Source organism: Hyla sarda, chromosome 1 (genome assembly GCF_029499605.1).
Source record: "Hyla sarda isolate aHylSar1 chromosome 1, aHylSar1.hap1, whole genome shotgun sequence".
Taxonomy (NCBI): Eukaryota; Metazoa; Chordata; class Amphibia; order Anura; family Hylidae; genus Hyla; species Hyla sarda.
The window spans coordinates 393336444-393359518 of NC_079189.1; the positions used below are offsets into that span (position 1 = coordinate 393336444).

Here is a 23075-nt window from a genome sequence, read left to right on the forward strand (position 1 = left end):
GAACTCAATGTTCCGGATGCTGGGGAACGGAGTAACAATTTAAGGACCCGGCCATTTTTTGCACATCTGACCACTGTCACTTTAAGCATTAATAACTGGGATGCTTTTACATTTCATTCTGATTCTGAGATAGTTTTTTTTCGTGACATATTCTACTTTATGTTAGTGGTAACATTTTGTCGATACTTGCATCATTTCTTGGTGAAAAATTCCAAAATTTTATGAAAATTTTTTACATTTTGCATTTTTCTAACTTTGAAGCTCTCTGCTTATAAGGAAAATGGATATTCCAAATAAATTACAGTGATCCCCCGACTTATGATGGCCCCGACATATGATCATTTCAACACAGAGCATCGTATGTTGAAGGCAGCCTCGACATATGATGCTGCTGTGTGTCGGGGCCATCGTACAAACAGCTATCTGACAGCGCTGACAACTTCAGCAACTGACAGATAGTTGTTTAATGTGCCCCGTTCTGCCTCCTGTTACTCACATGCTGTCCTGCTAACTCACTCAGGCTTCCACTGTGAGCTCCGTGTAAGCCCCCCCCCAGTGCAGCCATAGCCAATAGCCTGCAGCATCTTGCTGCAGGCATCCAATGAGCTGCTGGCTGCCCTCCCCTTCCTTTCCTATAGAGCTGTAGTCGGCAGGATCGTAATGGAGGACATTCTGTCCCCCCTGAAGGTATTTAAAGAACTGTACAGTACTGTATGCAATGTCACACATCACATACAATACATATACACACTATACACCCCATACATCAATGTTTCCCTATCAGTGTGCCTCCAGCTGTTGCAAAACTAGAACTCCCAGCATGCCCAGACAGTCAATGGCTGTACATGCATGCTGGGAGTTGTAGTTGTGCAACAGCTGGAGGCACCCTGGTTTGATATACACTCCCCATACAATGGTCATCCCAGAACCAATTAGCAGTTTCCCATAGAGATATGTATTCAACATACAATGGTTCCGAGGCCCCAGAACCAATTACCATTTTTACATAGACATATGTACTCGACATATGATGGTTTCAACATATGATGGTTCTCCTGGAACCAATTAATATCATATGTTGAGGGACCACTGTATATATTGATTCACACATACAATATGTCTACTTTATGTTTGCATCATAAAGTTGACACGTTTTTACTTTTGGAAGACATCAGAGGGCTTAAAAGTCCAGCAGCAATTTTTCACAAAATTTTCAAAATCGAAATTTTTCAGGGACCAGTTCAATTTTAAAGTGGATTTGAAGGGCCTTCATATTAGAAATACCCCATAAATTACCCCATTATAAAAACTGCACCCCCAAAGTATTCAAAATGACATTCAAAAAGTTTAACCCTTTAGGTGTTTCACAGGAATAGCAGCAAATCAAAATCTTCATTATTTACACTGGCATGTTCTTGTAGACCTAGTTTTTGAATTTTTTGAAGGGGTAAAAGGAGAGAAATCTTCCTAAAATTTGTAACCCAATTTCTCTCGAGTAAGGAAATACCTCATATGTGTATGTCAAGTGCTCTGTGGGTTCACTAGAGGGCTCAGAAGGGAAGGAGTGACAATGGGATTTTGGAGAGTGAGTTTTCTGAAATGGTTTTTGGGGGGCATGTCACATTTAAGAAGCCCCTATGGTGCCAGAACAGCAACCCCCCCCCCCCACATGGCATAGTATTTTGGAAACTACACCTCTCAAGGAACGTGTTTGAAGACTTTCCGTTAATGTTTGATGTGTAAATACATTTTTTTTATTTTTACAAGTGGTAATAGGAGAAAATGCCCCCCCCCCCCCAAATTTATAACCCCATCTCTTCTGAGTATAGAAATACCCCATGTGTGGACGTCAAGTGCTCTGAGAGATCTTTGGAACAGTGGGCTGTGCAAATGAAAAATTAAATTTTTCATTTTCATGGACCACTGTTCCAAAAATCTGTCAGACTCCTGTGGGGTGTAAAGGCTCACTGCACCCCTTATTACATTACGTGAGGGGTGTAGTTTCCAAAATGGGGTCACCTGGGGCGGGGGGGGGGGGGGGGTGGTCCACTGTTCTGGCACTATGGGGGCTTTGTAAACACACATGGCCTTCAATTTTGGACACATTCTCTCTCCAAAAGCCTAATGGGACTCCTTCTCTTCTGAGCATTGTAGTGCGCCCGCAGAGCACTTTATATCCACATATGGGGTATTTTCTTACTCAGAAGAAATGCGTTTGCAAATTTTTGGGGGCTTTTTTCTTATTCTCCCTTGTGAAAATGAGAAATTTAGGGTAACACCAGCATTTTAGTGAAAACATTTTTTTTCATTTTCACATCCAACTTTAATGAAGGGGTGTTAAGGCTCACTATACCCCTTGTTACATTCCGTGAGGGGGGAAGTTTCTGAAATGGGGTCACATGTGGGTATTTGTTTTGCATTTATGTCAGAACCACTGTAAAATCAGCCATTCCTGTGCAAATCATCAATTTAGACATCAAATGTACATAGTGCGCTCTCACTCCTGAGCCTTGTTGCGCACCTGCAGGTCACTTTACACCCACATATGGTGTATTTCCGTACTCAGGAGAAATTGCATTACAAATTTTGGGGGTCTTTTTTTCCTTTTACCGCTTGTGAAAATTAAAAGTATGGGGTAACACCAGCATGTTAGTGTAAATTTAATTTTTTTACACTAACATGCTGGTGTAGACCCCAAGTTTACCGTTCCATAAGGGGAAAAGGAGAAAAAGCCCCCCAAAATTTGTAACACAATTTCTCCCGAATACGGAAATACCCCATATGTGGCCCTAAACTATTTCCTTGAAATACGACAGGGCTCCAAAGTGAGAGAACGCCATGCGCATTTGAGGCCTATTTTGGGCATTTGCATCCGCAACCAAAATACCCTACGGCAGTGTTTCCCATACAGGGTGTCTCCAGCTGTTGCAAAACTCCCAGTATGCCTTGACAGTCAGTGGCTGTCCGGCAATACTGGGATTTGTTGTTTTTCAACAGCTGGAGGCTCCGTTTTGGAAACAGTGCCGTACAAGACTTTTTATTTTTTTTTTATTGGGGGGGGGGGGGGAGACTGTGTAGGGGTATATGTAGTGTTTTATTTTTATTTTGTGTAGTGTAGTGTTTTTAGGGTAAATTCACATGGGTGGGGGTTTACAGTGAGTTTCTTGCTGGGAGTTTGGGCTGCAGCGGAAAATTTGCCACATTTCAAACATGCAGCAGAAAACTCGCTGTAAACCCGCCCGTGTAAATGTACCCTGCAAACCTCCAGCTGTTGCAAACTACAACTCCCAGCATGCACTGACAGACCATACATGCTGGGAGTTGTAGTTGGAGGCACATTGGTTGCGCAACACTGAGAGTTTGTTACTTAATTCAGTGTTTTACAGCCAGTGTGCCACCAGCTGTTGCAAAACTAGAATTCCCAGCATGTACAGTCTCTGTGACTCTGTTTCACAACCAATGTGTCTCCAGCTGTTGCAATTGACAGTCATTGACAGTCGAAGGCATGCTGAGAGTTGTAGTTTTGCAACAGCTGGAGGCACACTGCCAACCCACCGCATGCCATTTGGTAGTCTGTGCATGCTGGGAGTTGTAGTTATGCAACAGCTGGATGCACACTTTTTCACAGAAAAAATGTGCCTCCAGCTGTTGCATAACTACAACTCCCAGCATGCACAGACTACCAAAGGGCATGCTGGGAGTTATAGTTGGAACTCCAGCTGTTGCAAAACTACAACTCCCAGAATGCCCTTTGGCTGTGCATGCTGAGAGTTGTTGCAAAGCAACAGCAGGAGGTGAACAGGCCTCGCCTCCTGCTGTATCCTGCCGCCTGCACCGCCGGGACCATCTCCGCTGCTGCCACCGGGACCGCTACCGCCGCTCCTGAGGGGACCCCCTGCCAGACCAGGGAAAGGTTGGAGACCCCCGCCGGCCCCGATCGCCGCCCAGCAGGACAGTGACCGTTCCGACCAATCAATCACGTGATCGTGAGGTGGCACCAGTGCCACCTCACTCCTGCTTTTTTTCTGGGTCACCAGAGACCCAATTGACCCTGAACTGCTGCAAATCAGCGGTCTGAATTGACAAAATGGGGGTGGGGGTTGTCTCGGGACCTCCCTGGGCATTTGCATGGGATGCCTGCTGATAGATATCAGCAGTCATCTCGGTCCAGTCTCCACCCGGCGCGCGGCAGGGACTGAAATTTCCACGAGCGTACTGGTACGCCCTGGGTCCTTAACTACCAGGGAGCCAGGGTGTACCCATATGCCCTGGGTCCTTAAGAAGTTAAAATTGCTGTTGCCCTTCCAATAATAGAGACCTGGAGCAGTCCAACATTCCGGCTGAGAGGTGTAAGAAGCTTATTGATGCTTATAGGAAGTGACTGATTTCAGTAATTTTTTTCCAAAGGGTGTGCAACCAAATATTAAGTTAAGGGTGCCAATAATTTTGTTCAGACCATTTTTGGAGTTGGTGTGACATTATGTCCAATTTGCTTTTTTCCCTCCCTTTATTTGGTTTAGTTCCAATACACACAAAGGGAATAAACATGTGTATAGCAAAACATGTCTTACTGCAATCCTTTTCTGTGAGAAATACTTTATAGAAAAGTTTCAGGGGTGCCAACATTTATGGCCATGACTGCAATTATAAGACACTTTGCTATTTACTTGATGTTAAAATTCTCAACCTTTATATGTTTAATGTGATCGAAAAGCAGCCACTAGGTGACTGTTCTTTTCCCTGCACAAGTCAAACAGTTAATTTGGTCCCCTCCCGACCTGGCAGGAGACCTAACTCAGGAAATCCATTTGGGGCATGGCGAGGCACAGCTCTCACAGGCTTCAGTGACGTTGGGCCTGCTGGGGAATGCCCACCGATTGGCTGCTAAGGGCAACTTTTCCTCTGCACGTTTTGATAAACCTCCCCCAATTGGTATACCACAAAGTAGCATCTAGGCCAGTATTTCCCAAACAGAACTACAACACCCAGCATGCCCGGACAGCAAGAGGCATCTAGACCGGTGTTTCCCAAACGGGGTTCCCCCAGCTGTTGCTGCAAAACTACTACTCCTAGCATGCCCAGACAGCCAGGGGCTGTCCTGGCATGCTGGGAATTGTAGTTTTGCAACAGCTGGAGGCACCCTGGTTGGTAAACACTGGTCTAGACAATGCTGTGAGCACTGCATGAAAGAGGTATGTGGAATCCCAATGGGAATTAGGGGCTGTCTAGACTTTCTATTGAACTCCATCTCTCGCCATGCGGACAGAATGGGGCGTGATCGTGCTTAGCATGCACTTCTTGCTTGTTCTGAACATCCAGACCCCCCAGAGTACATTTTTGACATGACAGAAGCTTCTTAAAGCTACAGTGCCCATTTAAAATCTGTATGTGTTGCATGCCAGTTTTACCCTCTTGTTGTCTTACTTTGGCCGCAGCATGTAACTTGTATTCTGCTTATGTGAAAGATCATCATAGTGTGGTGTTCCAACATGTTGCAAAATTCCAGCTCCCTTAATGGGAATTAGGCTATGTTCACACAGCAGAATGTTTGCATAGAAAATGTCCATGCAGACTTTCCCCCAGCAGTGGAGGGCTGGCATGCTCGGCATGTTCTGCCGGACTGTTCGGAAATGCATGTCTTATTGATGGCAATGCATTTCTGCGCGGACTGCGTAGAAAGAATAGACATGTTTATTCTTTTTTTGGACACTGGAATTTTTATATCTGCGCCAGATGTGAACAGTGCAGCAGAATCCCATTGATATCAGAGAGACTCTGCTGCTGCTGAATTCTAATGTGAAATTCCACACAGAAATTCCATCGTGTGAACATACCCTTACAGTTTTGAAACAGCTGGAGACTTGCAAGTTGGGGAACACTATTTTAGTGTATAGGGAAATGACATTTATACAATGTGGTTGAAAACTAAGGGTTTGTTTTTATTTTATTTTTTTTCTAATCGCTTTATGCGATTAGTTGTGAATTTCCATACCAGCAGTTGTAGGGGGAAAAAGACGATAATACGTAAAGAAGATGTTTCAAAACCCGTACAATCGACTGGGGTATTGTCTCCTCGAAGAGACTGCCAAACTGACATAAACATATCTATAAGGTTAGGTTCACACTGCTTTTGTGCCCCCATTAGTCGGATCTGTCAGCATCCCACCGAAAATGGGATTCCGATGTATACTATTGGCAGGAGCAGCTGACCCTATTGATTTCTATGGCTGAAGTCGCCTAGTAACTCTTTGCAGGACATATGCGCTATTTTCAATAGACTCAAAAATGCAGACTGCTGTGCTTCTGAAATAGTGCCTGAATGTCCTGAACTGAGTTACTAGGCAACGCTGTTCAGTCATAGAAATTAAAGGAGATATCCAGTGCTGAAAAACGTATCCCCTATCCCAAGTTTTCTCCTGTACGGGGCCCCGGGAGCCCGCAGGAAGGGGGGTTGTTGACCACCGCACAAAGCAGCAGCTGACACACCCCCTCAATACAACTATATGGCAGAGGCAATCTCCGGCTCTGCCATAGCGATGTATTGAGGGGGCGTGTCAGCCGCTGCGTCATGCGGTGGTCGACACATGCTATCTGGCCAGCGAGCTGGGACCCCGTACAGATCGCGGGGGGGCCCCAGCGGTCGGACCCCCCGCGATCTAAAACTTATCCCCTATCCTTTGGATAGGGGATACGTTTTTCAGCACTAGACGACCCCTTTAATGGGGTCCACTGCTCTGTTCAACAGTATATATCCACATCCAATTTTAAGCAAAATGCCGACATATGCAACTAACAGAAGCAGTAATATAGTGTCAACCTACCCTGTGCCATGGGGAAAGAAAAATAGGCAAAGTAGCAAGTTATACTACCCCATTAGTCCCATGTCAGTAGCCTCTCACCTAGCCAGCCAGCACCCTGCTCTCTACTGATGAGGGGCATTAATCCCCAGTCATGTTCCAAAGCTCTGTATGAATTACTAACTGGAAGGAATGGTACTACCAGTGAAGAGCAGGCATATTCCCTTTTGGAGTAGAGCTACTTTGCCCCCTTTTACCTATGGATTCAATGATACATGATTTATAAGACTCCAAGAGGTATGTTCTTCTTTCAGTGCAGCACAATAGAGAACAGGCCACCCTCTTCTGACATCAGATGTCATATTCGGTATCGGCCGATCCTGTGACGATCAGATGTGTCATACAAAGAACCCTCCTCATTGCACATGTCAGCAACCCCTTCCAAGCCGTTTCTGTAACGACCCAGTGGCAGCACACCTCAATGCTGATGAGTGACAGCCGCAGTACCGCCCACCTCTAGGACACAGCTGCTGACGTGTTCGGAGCGGCTACCTCCGTGCCTAAAGGACCCCTGTACTGTGGCACTGTGTACCTGGGGTAATGCGGGGTGCGAAGTGCGCTGCACATAGCCAGCAGTATGACAGGTCTAACTTGAATGTAAGGACTATGGGGAAAACGTGAGAGTGTCAAGACGCCGGATCAGGCGGGCTGCGGGCGACCTCGTGACGTCACGAATGTAGAGGACCCCGGGATCTGTCAGAGAATCCTAGAGCCCGAGTGCAGGTAAGAAGTGGGCAGCAGCCTGGTACCTTCGGTACATCGCTGCCAGCCTCCCCGCTCATGGCACAGCACCCGGTAGTCACCCGGTAGTCTTCCCTACCAGCAGATCTGCCGCGTATACCAAGCAGTCACCTGGGCACCGTGACCAGGAAGTGACTCCTCTCTGTCACCATAGTGTTCATAGGTTACACAGTGACCTGGGAGACTACAGTCATGCCTGACAACTGCAGGGGATCTCAGGGGCAGGACCCCCCAGTGCATATCCCAGGAACCAAGTAGATGTTGGTGCCTAACTTTTTCTATTGATAATAAAATATTGTATTGCCAGTCTACTGTAATAAAACAAGAAAGCTGGCTACTGGGGTGGTCTTACTGGCACCTGTAGGCAGAACTACCCTATAAGAAGGTAAAGAGGCTCAGAATCAATCTTCAGAGCCTGAATTCTATGTCTTGTTGCGCTATTTTCTGTCTGTATTACAAGACTGGAGGATTGGCAGGCTACACCCACTAGAGTGGCACAAAAGAAGCATACCTGTGCCAGGGACAGGATCTGCCTACATAGAAACATAGAATGTCTCTGCTCATAAGAGCTATTCAGACCATCTAGTCTGCCCAATATTCTCAATCATATCAATAGTCCCTGGCCCTATCTTATATGAAGGATAGCCTTATACCTATCTCTATCTTATATGAAGGATAGCCTTATACCTATCCCTATCTTATATGAAGGATAGCCTTATACCTATCTCTATCTTATATGAAGGATAGCCTTATACCTATCTCTATCTTATATGAAGGATAGCCTGATACCTATCCCTATCTTATATGAAGGATAGCCTTATACCTATCCCTATCTTATATGGAGGATAGCCTTATACCTATCCCTATCTTATATGAAGGATAGCCTTATGCCTATCCCTATCTTATATGAAGGATAGCCTTATGCCTATCTCTATCTTATATGAAGGATAGCCTTATACCTATCTCTATCTTATATGAAGGATAGCCTTATGCTTATCCCTATCTTATATGAAGGATAGCCTTATACCTATCCCTATCTTATATGAAGGATAGCCTTATACCTATCTATATATTATATGAAGGATAGCCTTATGCCTATCTCTATCTTATATGAAGGATAGCCTTATACCTATCTTATATGGAGGATAGCCTTATGCTGATCCCTATCTTATATGAAGGATGGCGTTATGCTGATCCCTATCTTATATGAAGGATAGCCTTATACCTATCTCTATCTTATATGAAGGATAGCCTTATGCTTATCCCTATCTTATATGAAGGATACCCTTATGCCTATCCCTATCTCATATGAAGGATAACCTTATGCCTATCCCTATCTTATATGAAGGATAGCCTTATGCTTATCCCTATCTTATATGAAGAATGGCGTTATGCTGATCCCTATCTTATATGAAGGATAGCCTTATACCTATCTCTATCTTATATGAAGGATAGCCTTATGCTTATCCCTATCTTATATGAAGAATGGCGTTATGCTGATCCCTATCTTATATGAAGGATAGCCTTATACCTATCTCTATCTTATATGAAGGATAGCCTTATGCTTATCCCTATCTTATATGAAGGATAGCCTTATGCCTATCTCTATCTTATATGAACAATAGCCTTATACCTATCTCTATCTTATATGAAGGATAGCCTTATGCCTATCTCTATCTTATATGAAGGATAGCCTTATGCCTATCTCTATCTTATATGGAGGATAGCCTTATGCCTATCCCTATCTTATATGAAGGATAGCCTTATACCTATTTCTATCTTATATGAAGGATAGCCTTATACCTATCTCTATTTTATATGAAGGATAGCCTTATGCTTATCCCTATCTTATATGAAGGATAGCCTTATACCTATCTCTATCTTATATGAAGGATAGCCTTATGCCTATCTCTATCTTATATGAAGGATAGCCTTATGCTTATCCATATCTTATATGAAGGATAGCCTTATGCTTATCCCTATCTTATATGAAGGATAGCCTTATGCCTATCTCTATCTTATATGAAGGATAGCCTTATGCTTATCCCTATCTTATATGAAGGATAGCCTTATACCTATCTCTATCTTATATGAAGGATAGCCTTATGCCTATCTCTATCTTATATGAAGGATAGCCTTATGCTTATCTCTATCTTATATGAAGGATAGCCTTATGCCTATCTCTATCTTATATGAAGGATAGCCTTATGCTTATCCCTATCTTATATGAAGGATAGCCTTATGCCTATCTCTATCCTATATGAAGGATAGCTTTATGCCTATCTCTATCTTATATGAAGATGGTGGTCTGAGGAAGTGCGCCTCGCGCACGAAATAGCTATCACCGCTACGTGGACGGCGTCCAAGTCCTCCCTTGCCTTGTCTGTTATTATGCTGCACTTTATGGAATAAACAAGTTTGTTATACTACGATACTGGTGAGTGCCATTTACCTTCTTTCATTGCTGCATTCATATGGACTGTTTTCCAATAAATTGAGCACCCCAGTTCGGATTCACTGCAGTCGTCATTTCCAACACAGGTGCATATGAACTTGCCAAAAGCCACAATAAGCAGTGCTGTGTCGAACGCAATCCCTGCATTTACCGTATCTTATATGAAGGATAGCCTTATGCCTATCTCTATCTTATATGAAGGATAGCCTTATGCCTATCTCTATCTTATATGAAGGATAGCCTTATGCCTATCTCTATCTTATATGAAGGATAGCCTTATACCTATCCCTATCTTATATGAAGGATAGCCTTATGCCTATCTCTATCTTATATGAAGGATAGCCTTATACCTATCTCTATCTTATATGAAGGATAGCCTTATACCTATCTCTATCTTATATGAAGGATAGCCTTATGCCTATCTCTATCTTATATGAACAATAGCCTTATACCTATCTCTATCTTATATGAAGGATAGCCTTATACCTATCTATATCTTATATGAAGGATAGCCTTATGCCTATCTCTATCTTATATGAACAGTAGCCTTATACCTTTCTCTATCTTATATGAAGGATAGCCTTATGCCTATCTCTATCTTATATGAAGGATAGCCTTATGCTTATCTCTATCTTATATGAAGGATAGCCTTATGCCTATCTCTATCTTATATGAAGGATAGCCTTATGCCTATCTCTATCTTATATGAAGGATAGCCTTATACCTATCCCTATCTTATATGAAGGATAGCCTTATGCCTATCTCTATCTTATATGAAGGATAGCCTTATACCTATCCCTATCTTATATGAAGGATAGCCTTATGCTTATCCCTATCTTATATGAAGGATAGCCTTATACCTTTCTCTATCTTATATGAAGGATAGCCTTATACCTATCCCTATCTTATATGAAGGATAGCCTTATGCCTATCTCTATCTTATATGAAGGATAGCCTTATGCTTATCCCTATCTTATATGAAGGATAGCCTTATACCTATCCCTATCTTATATGAAGGATAGCCTTATGCTTATCCCTATCTTATATGAAGGATAGCCTTATACCTTTCTCTATCTTATATGAACAATAGCCTTATGCCTATCCCTTGCATTCCTGTTCTCCTTTACAGTCTTCTCTGTCCCCAAAATACAGGAAGAAAGTCACTTCATTTAGAGATACACCAGTGTTTTGGAGTTGTCATTACTTGGATGATGTTATTTCACATGTAGTTCTATTTCTGTCTACAACATAGTTTCCAGATCTGATGGATTAAGTATTACAGCAATGGTCCCCAACCAGTAGCTCAGGAACCACATGTGGCTGGTGACCCCCACATTATGAGTTATAGCCATATGTACATTATCAGTTGACATTGTTGCAGGCAAATCCTAACCAGCAAATAATGGCAACTTGGTATAACACAATTTTTTTTATTTTTTTTTTACTGTGGATAAGAGCTATTCAGACCATCTAGTCTGCCCAATATTCTGAATTCTGTCAATAGTCCCTGGCCCTATCTTATATTCTAGATAATACAACACTACAACTCCCAGCAAGCTCGCACAGCCGTTGGCTGTCCGGCCATGCTGTGAGCTGTAGTTTTGCAACAGCTGGAAGGTCCACAGTTTGGGGACCACTGGTATAACACCACTGTCAAAATTTCAGTTTGCAAAGTCATGATTTTTTTTCTACATATATATATATATATATCACTAATAGTCCAATTGGACCTTTATCTATCACTTTAATAGATAATTTCATTATTACTTGTCCAAAACTTCAAACAAAACCTCCTTCATTATGGGGGGCTCTACATCTAAACATTGTACACCAAAAACCAAACTCCAATTTGTGTTTAAACAATATTTTTTTATTAATGTTACATTTTAAAATCCATATGTAAAGTATGACAGGTTTTGACTCAATACTAAATAGCAGAGTCACATAGGAATACTGATATACAGTGGTCCCTCAAGTTACAATATTAATCGGTTCCAGAACGACCATTGTATGTTGAAACCATTGTATGTTGAGACCAGAACTCTATGGAAACCTGGTAATTGGTTCTGAAGCCACAAAAATGTCATCCAAAAATAGGAGAAAGTGAGGATTAAAGAAAAATAAGTAGATAATTAATATAGATAAAGCAAATATTTACATATAAAAGTAACCCCTTAAGGACGCAGCCCTTTTTCACCTTAAGGACTGAACCTTTTTCGCAATTATGACCACCGTCGCTTTATGAATTAATAACGCGAAATCGCTTTTACCAAATATTCTGATTCTGAGGTTGTTTTTTCGTGACATATTCTACTTTATTTTGGTGGTAAATTTTTGGCGCTACTTGCATCCTTTTTTTGGTGAAAAATCCCAAAATTTTATAAAAATTTAGAAAATTTAGCATTTTTCTAACTTTGAAGCTCTCTACTTGTAAGGAAAATGGATATTCGCAATAAATTTTATTTTTCTTCACAAATACAATATGTCCACTTTATGTTGGCATCATAAAATGGACATATTTTTACTTTTTGAAAAAATTAGAGGGCTTCAAAGTAGAGCAGCAATTTTCAAAAATGTCATGGAAATTGCTAAATCTGAAGGGACAGATGTTACAGAACTACAACTCCCAGCATGCCTGGGCAGTCCAGGCATGCTGAGAGTTGTAGTTTGGCAACATCGGGAGGGCTACTGTTTGGGCACCACTGTAACAGTGGTCTCCAAACTGTGACCCTCCAGATGTTGCAAAACTACAACTCCCAGCATGCCCAGACAGCCTTTGGCTGTCTGGGCATGCTGGGAGTTGCAGTTTGGCCTTCCTAGTGGTTGCCACAGTGAAGATCGTTTCACTTTCAATTTCCCCCCACCGATGATTCCCTACCTGAGCCAGGATCCAGCAGTCTCCAGCGAAGATCCCGGGTCCCCAGGCATCTTTTCCTGCAGGTACGGCCTCCATCTTCTTCCCACGATCCCCTCGACATCCAGAGGCGGGCAGAATGGGGGGTTGCCGTGGCAATCCCCTGTCCTGCGCTGCCATTGATCAGAACTCCGTTCTGCTAATGTCAGGGGATAGGAGGAGATCACAGCTCTGCGACCTCACTCCTATCCCTTAGGCTGATCGGGGCTGTCGCTGAAAACTCCGATCAGCCCTATTTTGGAGAAAATCGCATGTCTGAATTGACATGCGATTTTCTCCGATCGCCGATATGGGGGTGTCCCTGGCAGCAGGCATCCCTGGGCGATGTGCCGGGATGCCTGCTGAATGATTTCAGCAGGCATCCCGATCCGGTCCCCAACCGGCTAGCGGCGGGGACCGGAATTCCCACGGGCGTATCCATACGCCCTCAGTCCTTAAGGACTCGGGATGCAGGGCGTATGCATACGCCCTGTGTCCTGAACAGGTTAAACAATGTCCTATGATATTTGCTTTCTACCTGTGCTTGTTGCTGGGAGTTAGTTATATCATAAAAGGATTGTCCCACTATTAACACTTATCCACAGACTAGAAGAGAAGTATAATAGGCTGTGTTCACACTTTGTGTTTTAACATGCATTTTATGATTTGAGTGGTGAACACTCATGTCTCTCAATCGGTTGGAAACGCATGTTAAAACATAAACAAACCTACGTATACAGCCCTTTGAGGCTAAGTTTCCACTTGTTTTTTTTCTGGCAGTCTTTGGAATACTACCACTGCAGTTTTTGAGCCAAAGTCAGAAGTGGATCCATAATGGAGGAGAAGTATAAGTCCTTCCTTTATATGTCCTATTCCTTTTGAATACACTTCTGGCTTTGGCTCAAAAACCACAGTGGCGGTACAGTGACCCCCCCCGACCTACGATCATTTCATCATACGATGGCCTCTCAGAGGCCATCGCATGTTGAAGGCAGCATCAACATACGATGCTTTTGTATGTCGGGGCCATCACATAAACGGCTATCTGGCAGCGGAGACTGCTTCAGCTGCCGCCAGATAGCCGTTTACGGTGCCCCGTGTGGTCCGCTGACGATCACTTACCTCTCCTCGGGGCTCTGGCACGTCCTCTTCGGGATCCCTGCATTGTCGGCGCTCTCCATCGTCGTCATCACGTCACTGCGCACACGCCGTCCCATCATCCAATAGGAGCAGCGTGCATAGCAACGTGATGGCGGCGACGGAGAGCGAGGATGCCGGGGAAGCAGAGGCCTTGCCGGAGCGTCGGGACACCATAGGGACGCGGCGACAGCGATGGAAGGCGACATCCAGGGCAGCAGTGACGGTCCAGTGCGGCGGGGACACGTCAGTATAACCTCCAATACCAGTGGTCTTCAACCTGCGGACCTCCAGATGTTGCAAAACTACAACTCCCAGCATGCCCGGACAGCCGTTGGCTGTCCGGGCATGCTGAGTGTTGTAGTTTTGCAACATCTGGAGGTCCGCTGGCTGTAGACCACGCAGGTTGTAGACCACTTTGGTTATACCATTTGTTCATGGATTGTGTCACATATATTTTTCAGTGTTTTCTTTTTTTTCTGTTTCATTATTGCCTTATACGGAAAAATAGCTTTTATATTAACAATTTCTCTAAAAAAAAAAAACAGACAGCATTCTCAAGTCTGCTGTCCAAATGGAGTAGTGGACACACATGCACACTGTTACTCCATTTGTTGTTTATAGGAGCTTTCGTTGCCTCTTTATTTCCCCCCCTAGTTTTACATGTGTTATGGCTGTACTGCATCTGTACTTTATGGGACAGTTAAAGGGGTACTCCGGTGAAAACCTTTTTTCTTTTAAATCAACTGGTGGCAGAAAGTTAAACATATTTGTAAATTACTTCTATTAAAAAATCTTAATCCTTCCTGTACTTATTAGCTGCTGAATACTACAGAGGAAATACTTTTCTTTTTGGAATGCTCTCTGATGACATCACGAGCACAGTTCTCTCTGCTGACGTTATTATAATAATAATAACGCTTTATTTATTGTTTTCCTTAGTGGGATTTGAACCCAAGTCCCCAGCACTGCAAGGCAGCCATTCTAACCACTGAGCCACCATGCTGCCCTTAGCATACATCTGCTATGCATGGTTGCTAAAATGGACAGAGATGTCAGCAGAGAGCACTGTGCTCGTGATGTCATCAGTGTTCCAAAAAGAAAGGAATTTCCTCTGTAGCATTCAGCAGCTAATAAGTACTGGAAGGATTAAGATTTTTTAATAGAAGTAATTTACAAATATGTTTAACTTTCTGCCACCAGTTGATTTAAAAGAAAAAAGGTTTTCACCGGAGTACCCCTTTAAGTTTGTGTTGGACCCACCCAGTAGGTGTTTCTAGTATGTCCATGTGGTTTTGAATTGTCTGTGTGTAGTAACATGTATATGGATGCGGTGAACAAGATTGTAGTACGCTCGAAACGTGTGAGGCTTTTATACATGCCATGCATTATGCATTTAAGATGGAGAAGTGGAGTCTATGAATGAAAGATTCAGCTACACTGTGCACATTTTTAATGGCAGATGTTTCTGTGGTGGAAATCCGTATTCCGGTGTCCACTTTAAGAACAGACATGTCTATTCTTTTTGCGGATTTCGTTCAGAAATGCATTTCCATCTATGAGCATTTTCAAGCAGTTCTAGTACTCCCACTGGAACATTCATATGTAATTAATGTCCGCCCGCGTTTTCCGCATGTTTATGGCCGTGTGAACATGGCCTAACAGGGTGAACCCTGAGGAGTGCATCCGTTTTCTAAAGTATATTGGTAATACTCTCTGCATATTAATTTTTTTAGACTGTCCTTTTTGTATTTCTATGTGCTTTAAATGAACTGTATTTTCTTCCTTTTTAGACATGTATGTCTTGCACTCTTTTGCTGTTCTTTTTGTGTGGAGTATGCTTCCTTCACCAATAACCGGGGACAATCGATACAAGCAAGGTGATACGGTTGTGCTGTATGTAAATAAAGTGGGGCCATATCATAACCCACAGGAGACTTATCACTACTATCAGCTGCCAGTGTGTGCCCCCACACAAATCCGTCACAAGAGCCTAACCTTAGGAGAAGTGCTAGATGGAGATCGGATGGCAGAGTCTATGTACAAGATAGCATTTCGAATGAACGTGGAAAGAGAACCCCTTTGTGAGCTCAAGCTGTCTGTGAGTCAGGTAAGACATCATATCTGTCCTAATATTATGTATCGCTACAGTTCCTTCTATACAGGTTTCTTTGTCTTTGCAATACAAAGCACTTTTTGTTGCTTGTATCTCATGTGTAAAAATATTTTATAATGGTTTTTTATAAAGTTGCAAGTAAAGATGAGCGAACTTACAGTAAATTCGATTCGTCACGAACTTCTCGGCTCGGCAGTTGATGACTTTTCCTGCATAAATTAGTTCAGCTTTCAGGTGCTCCCGTGGGCTGGAAAAGGTGGATACAGACCTAGGAGACTCTTTCCTTGGACTGTATCCACCTTTTCCAGCCCACCGGAGCACCTGAAAGCTGAACTAATTTACGCAGGATAAGTCATCAACTACCAATCCGAGAAGTTCGTGACAAATCGAATTTACTGTAAGTTTACTCATCTCTAGTTGCAAGCATTTGCCAAAGTACAAACAATAAAGTAGGACATGCCTCATTTACATGTACTGGCAATTATAGTGTGGAGAAGATGCAATGATAAGCTGCTAATTGAAAGTCTGATTTTTCTTCCTCTGTGATATACAGTATTAATAGCACTAAATAAAGTTTAAGTTTTATGCATAATTGGTCCATGTAATGCCCTTGACAGTTAAAGGAGTATTACGGTGCGTTCCCACTTGGCGTATACGCAGCGTATTTTACGGCAGCAGCGGGAAATACGCTGCGTATTCCTTGCTCACTATACACACAGGGCTTTCCGGCGGCAGCCCTATGTATGCAGTGAGTTTTGGAGGAGGAGCCGCGTGTCACAGTCACGCCGGCACACGGCCCCGCCTCCAAAACTCACTACACACATAGGTCTGCCGCCGGAAAGTCCTGTGTGTATAGTGAGCAAGGAATATGCAGCGTATTTCCCGCTGTTGCCGTAAATTTTGCGCAGCATGAAATACGCTGCGTATACGCCAGGTGGGAACGCACCCTTAAAGTGTTTTGTAAAAAATATGCTGCTGGGGTGGAGGGAAAAAAAAAAAGCCATACCTACCTCTGTTCCCCTTCTGGTCCCCCGCAGCTCCCGCTTGGCTCTTTCCAGTCCCTTGATCTTCTGTCTTCTTCCTGCTTTCAAGACGAGAGCCTGCAGGTCCTGCCCATAGTTTCAGAGGCAGGAAGAAAACAGAAAATCAGGGGCCTAAAAGGAGCTGAATTTGAGCTATGGGGGGGGATTAAGGGTAGATTTGTGGGTTTTTGCTTTTATTTTATTTTTTTCCACCTAGTGCTGGGCGGTATGACCAAAATGTAAAAGAGTATTTTTGTACGTTATGGCGATTCCACGGAATTTAACGGTATCCCCCCCATGCTGGGGAACTAATCAAATGTGACCCGCGGGCGCTGCTCTGCTTCTCTAACCCACCCCCAATGAATTATCAGCCACAGCGCTGTGCTGTCCCCCACATCAGGGAACTAATCATATGTGAACCGCAATCGCTGCTCCCCCCGTCCTCCTGTGAGCCGCCGGCGCTTTAAATGAATGAGTTACGTGCCGCTGCGCTGGAAATGATTAATAAAGGACATCTGTACTGATTAATTTTACATATTCCTGTGCCCGGGCTGCAAAAATAAACAAAATAAACTTTGACTCACCTTCCTACGTTCCCCCGTTGCTCCGGTATCGGCCTCGCTGTTCTCCGCTGCAATCTTCATGCTGCTTCCTGGGGATGGGAACGTCACAGAGCCATCAGCGTATCACCGGCCGCAGCGATGTCCCACCGGCCGGCTTTTTACATGACATGATAGGCTTAGGAGCCGTTCCCGTCCCCAGGAAGCAGCATGAAGATCGCAGCGGAGAACAGTGAGGCCGATACCGGAGCAACGGGGGAACATAGGAAGGTGAGTCAAAGTTCAAATCAGTACAGATGTCCTTTATTAATCATTTCCTGCACTGCGGCACGCAACTCATTCATTTAAAGCCCCGGGGCTCACAGGAGGACAGGGGGGAGCAGCGCCCGCGGGTCACATATGATTAGTTGCCCGATGTGGGGACAGCCGCTGCGGTTGATAATTCATTCATTCTAAGGGGGGGAAGGGGCCTGACCGGTATTGCGGTATAGGAAAAATTCATATTATACAAAATTAAAAAAACTGTATTCGGTATGAACTGGTATATTGCCCACCACTATTTCCACCCCCCCCAAACAGCACATCATTTTTAACAAAACATTGGAATTCTCCCTCAACCCTGCTATGATGTCATAAATCTAGACAGGGATCATTTAGTACTGTTCCCGCCTGCCAGATCGCTGTGTACTTAAAGGGGTACTCCAGTGAAAACCTTTTTTCTTTTAAATCAACTGGTGGCAGAAAGTTAAACATATTTGTAAATTACTTCTAATAAAACATCTTAATCCTTCCAGTACTTATTAGCTGCTGAATGCTACAGAGGAAATTACTTTCTTTTTGGAACACTGATGACATCACGAGCACAGTGCTCTCTGCTGACATCTCTGTCCATTTGAGCAACCATGCATAGCAGATGTACACTAAGGGCAGCATGGGGGCTCAGTGGTCAGCACTGCTGCCTTGCAGTGCTGAGGACTTGGGTTCAAATCCCACTAAGGACAACAATAAATAAAGCATTATTATATTGCCAGCAGAGAGAACTGTGCTCGTGATGTCATCAGAGAGCATTCCAAAAAGAAAAGAATTTCCTCTGTAGTATTCAGCAGTTAATAAGTACAGGAAGGATTATGATTTTTTAATAGAAGTAATTTACAAATATGTTTAACTTTCTGCCACCAGTTGATTTAAAAGAAAAAAGGTTTTCACCGGAGAACCCCTTTAATAAGTGCTGTGCACAGAACTCTGGAATATTGGATACTGGGTAGCTGCTGGGCCTCGCATACCCAGATCAGCCCTGCACATCAGCAGGCGGTTTTCCCCCTGTAACTGGAGCTAATATATCAATTACAGTGGAAATTGGTAATAAAAAAAAACTAAAAATGAAATGCTGTTTTGAAATTAGGTCTTTTAAGACTTTATGGAAAACATATGTAAACATTCGGTAAATAAATAAATTAAAATGTAATGAAATGAACACGATGTCCTTTAACTGCAGATTGTCAGCTTTAATTTGAGGGTATTTACATCCAAATCAGGTGAACGGTGTACGAATTAAAACAGGTTGTATTGAAGCCTCCTACTTGTTAAAGGACCAAAAGTAATGGGACAGAATAATAATCATAAATCAAACTTTCACTTATTAATACTTGGTTGCAAATCCTTTGCAGTCAATTACAGCCTGAAGTCTGGAACGCATAGCATCACCAGACATTGCTGGGTTTAATCCCTGGTGATGCCCTGCCAGGCCTCTACTACAACTGTCTTCAGTTCCTGCTTGTTCTTGGGGCATTTTCCCTTCCGTTTTATCTTCAGCAAGTGAAATGCATGCTCAATCGGATTCAGGTCAGGTGATTGACTTGGCCATTGCATAACATTCCACTTCTTTCCCTTAATAAACTCTTTGGTTGCTCTTGCAGTTTGCTTTGGGTCATTGTCCATCTGCACTGTAAAGCACCGTCCAATAAGTTCTCAAGCATTTTGCTGAATATGAGCAGATAATATTGCCCGAAACACTTCAGAATTCATCCTGCTGCTTTTGTCAGCATCACATCATCAATAAATACAAGAGAAGCAGTTCCATTGGCAGCCAAACATGCCCACTATGCCCTGACACTACCACCACCATGCTTCACTGATGAGGTGGTATGCTCAGGATCATGTTCCTTTCCTTATCCATACTCTTCTCTTCCCATCACTCTGGTATAAGTTGATCTTGGTCTCATCTGTCCATAGGATGTTGTTCCAGAACTGTGAAGGCTTTTTTAGATGTCGTTTGCCAAACTCTAATCTGGTCTTCCTGAGGCTCGCCAATGGTTTACATATTGTGGTGAACCCTCTGTATTCACTCTGGTGAAGTCTTCTCTTGCTTGTTGACTTTGACACACATACACCTACCTCCTGGAGGTGTTCTTCATCAGGCCAACTGCTGTGAAGGGGGTTTTCTTCACCAGGGAAAGAATTCTTCGGCCATCCTCCACAGTTGTTTTCCTTGGTCTTCCGAGTCTTTTGGTGTTGATGAACTCACCCTGTGCATTCCTTCTTTTTAAGAATGTTCCAAATGTTTTTTTTTGGCCACGCTAATCTTTTGGCTATCTCTCTGATGGGTTTGTTTTGTTTTTTCAGCTTGCTTCACTGCTTTGACAGAAACAGATTCCAAATGCAAATATCACACTTGAAATGAACTCTGGACCTTTTATCTGCTCATTGTAATTGGGATATTGAGGAAATAACACACACCTGGCCATAGAAGAGCTGAGAAGTCAATTGTCCCATTACTTTTGGTCCCTTAACAAGTGGGAGGCACATATGCAAACTGTTGTAATTCCTACACCGCTCACCTGATTTGGATGTAAATACCCTCAAATTAAAGCTGACAATCTGCAGTTAAAGCACATCTTGTTAGTTTAATTTCAAAAACATTGTGGTGATGTATAGAGACAAAAATGTTAGAATTGTGTCGATGTCCCAATATTTATGGACCTGACTGTATACAATAAACAATACGTGAAGAAAACTTAAATTTTCAAATAACGTCTAAATGACAGCTTCTGCCCCCCCTATTGTTGCATCTAGTGCTATGGCTCCAGTCCATCCCAATGGCTTTGTTTACACAGTTACAACAAAGCCTTTCCTTTTATACCTACATTATGTCTGCAACCAATCACTGGCCACCATGGTCTCTTGCTGCCTACTACTGAGGCTAGATAAATTTGGTGCCTATAGTCTATTTTATTGTTAATTTATCACGACAACAGGTTGTATACAACTGCATATTTCCCATTGCTGTGGGGGAAAACATTCATGAAGTTGCATTTAGAAACAATTTTTATATACTTGATTTAATGTGTTACTGTCATTAAAAACAACTTTTGGCATTTTCTATCATACATTTATAAAGTTATTGATCACACGGTTCTCACACCTGCTGCGATTGCAAGTTACTAGCTGGGGAAACAAGCAACATTGTGCTCGGCTCCGCAGGCAGCCGAGAGATCCGTACATTTTAGGCTTCACAGCTACTGAACGTTCCCCTTGGCCACTAGAGCCCAACACAGTTCGGCTCCTTAACCAGTTAGTGACTAACTTGTGAAGGGGCCACACTTTGTTGGGCTATAGCGGCCGAGGGAATCCAAAGCCTAATTTGCATATCTTTGTAAACTATGGTATCTCGGCGCTGAAGTGGTCGCCTAACTAATGAGAGGAATGCACAGATTCAGAGTCAATAGTCTTATAATTGTCATGCCATTACCTTATACCCTAAAAACCTGCTGATGGCTCCACTTTAAGAAAAGAGCTGACCAAGCAGGATTCTTTCATAGAAGAAATTATATTTTACTTTATGACTTGTACATTAATAGTAATTGAATGAATTCTAAAAATATCCTAGATAAACTGGTTGGTAAATTCCTCCGTACTCATTCCGCTAGGGTGGCTTTACACGTTGTGGTAATTGTATACCATTACAGTTTGCTTTGGAGCATTGTGGCATGTCCTGTTCTGATTGAGATCCCGAATCTTCCTCCATATTCAAAAAATGTTTGATCTTAACAATGTGCAATCATTACAGATTAGCTTACATCTTAAAATATGGATCCAGGGTGCTACTGATCCATGAATCATCCATAAATCCAAGATAGGAAGTCTCTAGAAGTAATCCATATATATAAAAGTATAAACAATTGTTTTTGGAATCTTTTTACTTTTCACTAATATACAACCTTCTTTTTTTCCTTTAAGGTAGAGGAGCTGCGCCAGGCCATAGAGGAACTATACTACTTTGAGTTTGTTTTAGATGATATACCAATTCGTGGTTTTGTAGGCTACATGGAAGAGAGTGGCTTTTTGCCACACACTCATAAAATTGGCTTGTGGGCTCATCTTGACTTCAACATCGAATATAACGAAGACCGTATCATATTTGCCAACGTGAGTGTCCGAGATGTGAAACCGTTTAGTTTGGACGATGTGAGGGAGCCTCTCAGCTTGACTCACACTTACAGCATACGGTGGTTCCCCACAACTGTGACCTATGAAAGGCGTGGTGACCGTCTTAGAGACTCTAGCTTCTTCCCCAAAAGCTTGGAGATTCATTGGCTTTCCATCATTAATTCCATGGTGCTGGTTTTCTTGCTTTTGGGATTTGTGGTGATTATACTCATGCGTGTTCTTAAGAGCGACCTAGCACGGTATAACTTAGATGAGGAAGGAACAGATGACATGGAACAGGGAGACAATGGATGGAAGATTATTCACACAGATGTTTTCCGTTTCCCACCTTATCGAAGTCTCCTTTGTGCTGTGCTTGGAGTAGGTTCCCAGTTTCTTGCACTTGGAACAGGTAATATTTAGGTTGATCTTTATGTTCTTTCTCTCAAACATAGATTTTCAATGACTTTTTAGTTTCCTGCATCATTAATATATTGTCTCTTCCCTCCTTAGGTATTATAGTAATGGTTCTTCTTGGCATGTTTAATGTGCACAGACATGGTGCTATCAATTCTGCGGCTATCCTACTATATGCACTTACTTGTTGCATTTCTGGCTATGTATCAAGTAATTTTTATCGACAGATGGGCGGATATCGTTGGGTGTGGAACATAGTCCTGACTACTAGCCTTTTCTCAGGTAATTGAATTTTATAGTACTTTCTCTATTACTTATTCAATCACTGAATAATAAAATCTTGCTGTTTTTTAATCTTTTTTGTACCTTATTTCTGATCTAGAAAGTCAAGGTAACTATTTTCTAAGTTGTCTTTAACTCATAACACCATAAAGTGTTTTTTTTTTTTATAT

General features: G+C 42.7%; 1 protein-coding gene across 3 annotated transcripts in view; it reads left to right on the forward strand.

Annotated features, from left to right (window-relative positions):
- The window catches only part of TM9SF1 (transmembrane 9 superfamily member 1), a 29416-nt gene that overhangs the window by 4849 nt on the left and 1492 nt on the right, over window positions 1–23075 (forward strand). Inside the window, exons 1-4 of one of the 3 annotated variants that reach the window (XM_056525813.1) lie at window positions 7364–7580; window positions 15877–16193; window positions 22018–22618; window positions 22720–22905. In XM_056525813.1, the coding sequence (XP_056381788.1) occupies window positions 15879–16193; window positions 22018–22618; window positions 22720–22905 (1102 nt within the window). In that variant the 5' untranslated portion in view covers window positions 7364–7580; window positions 15877–15878. Of the gene's footprint in view, window positions 1–7363; window positions 7581–9890; window positions 10036–15876; window positions 16194–22017; window positions 22619–22719; window positions 22906–23075 lie in introns of those variants that run through there. The other 2 variants (XM_056525820.1, XM_056525804.1) reach the window with 2 other exon arrangements.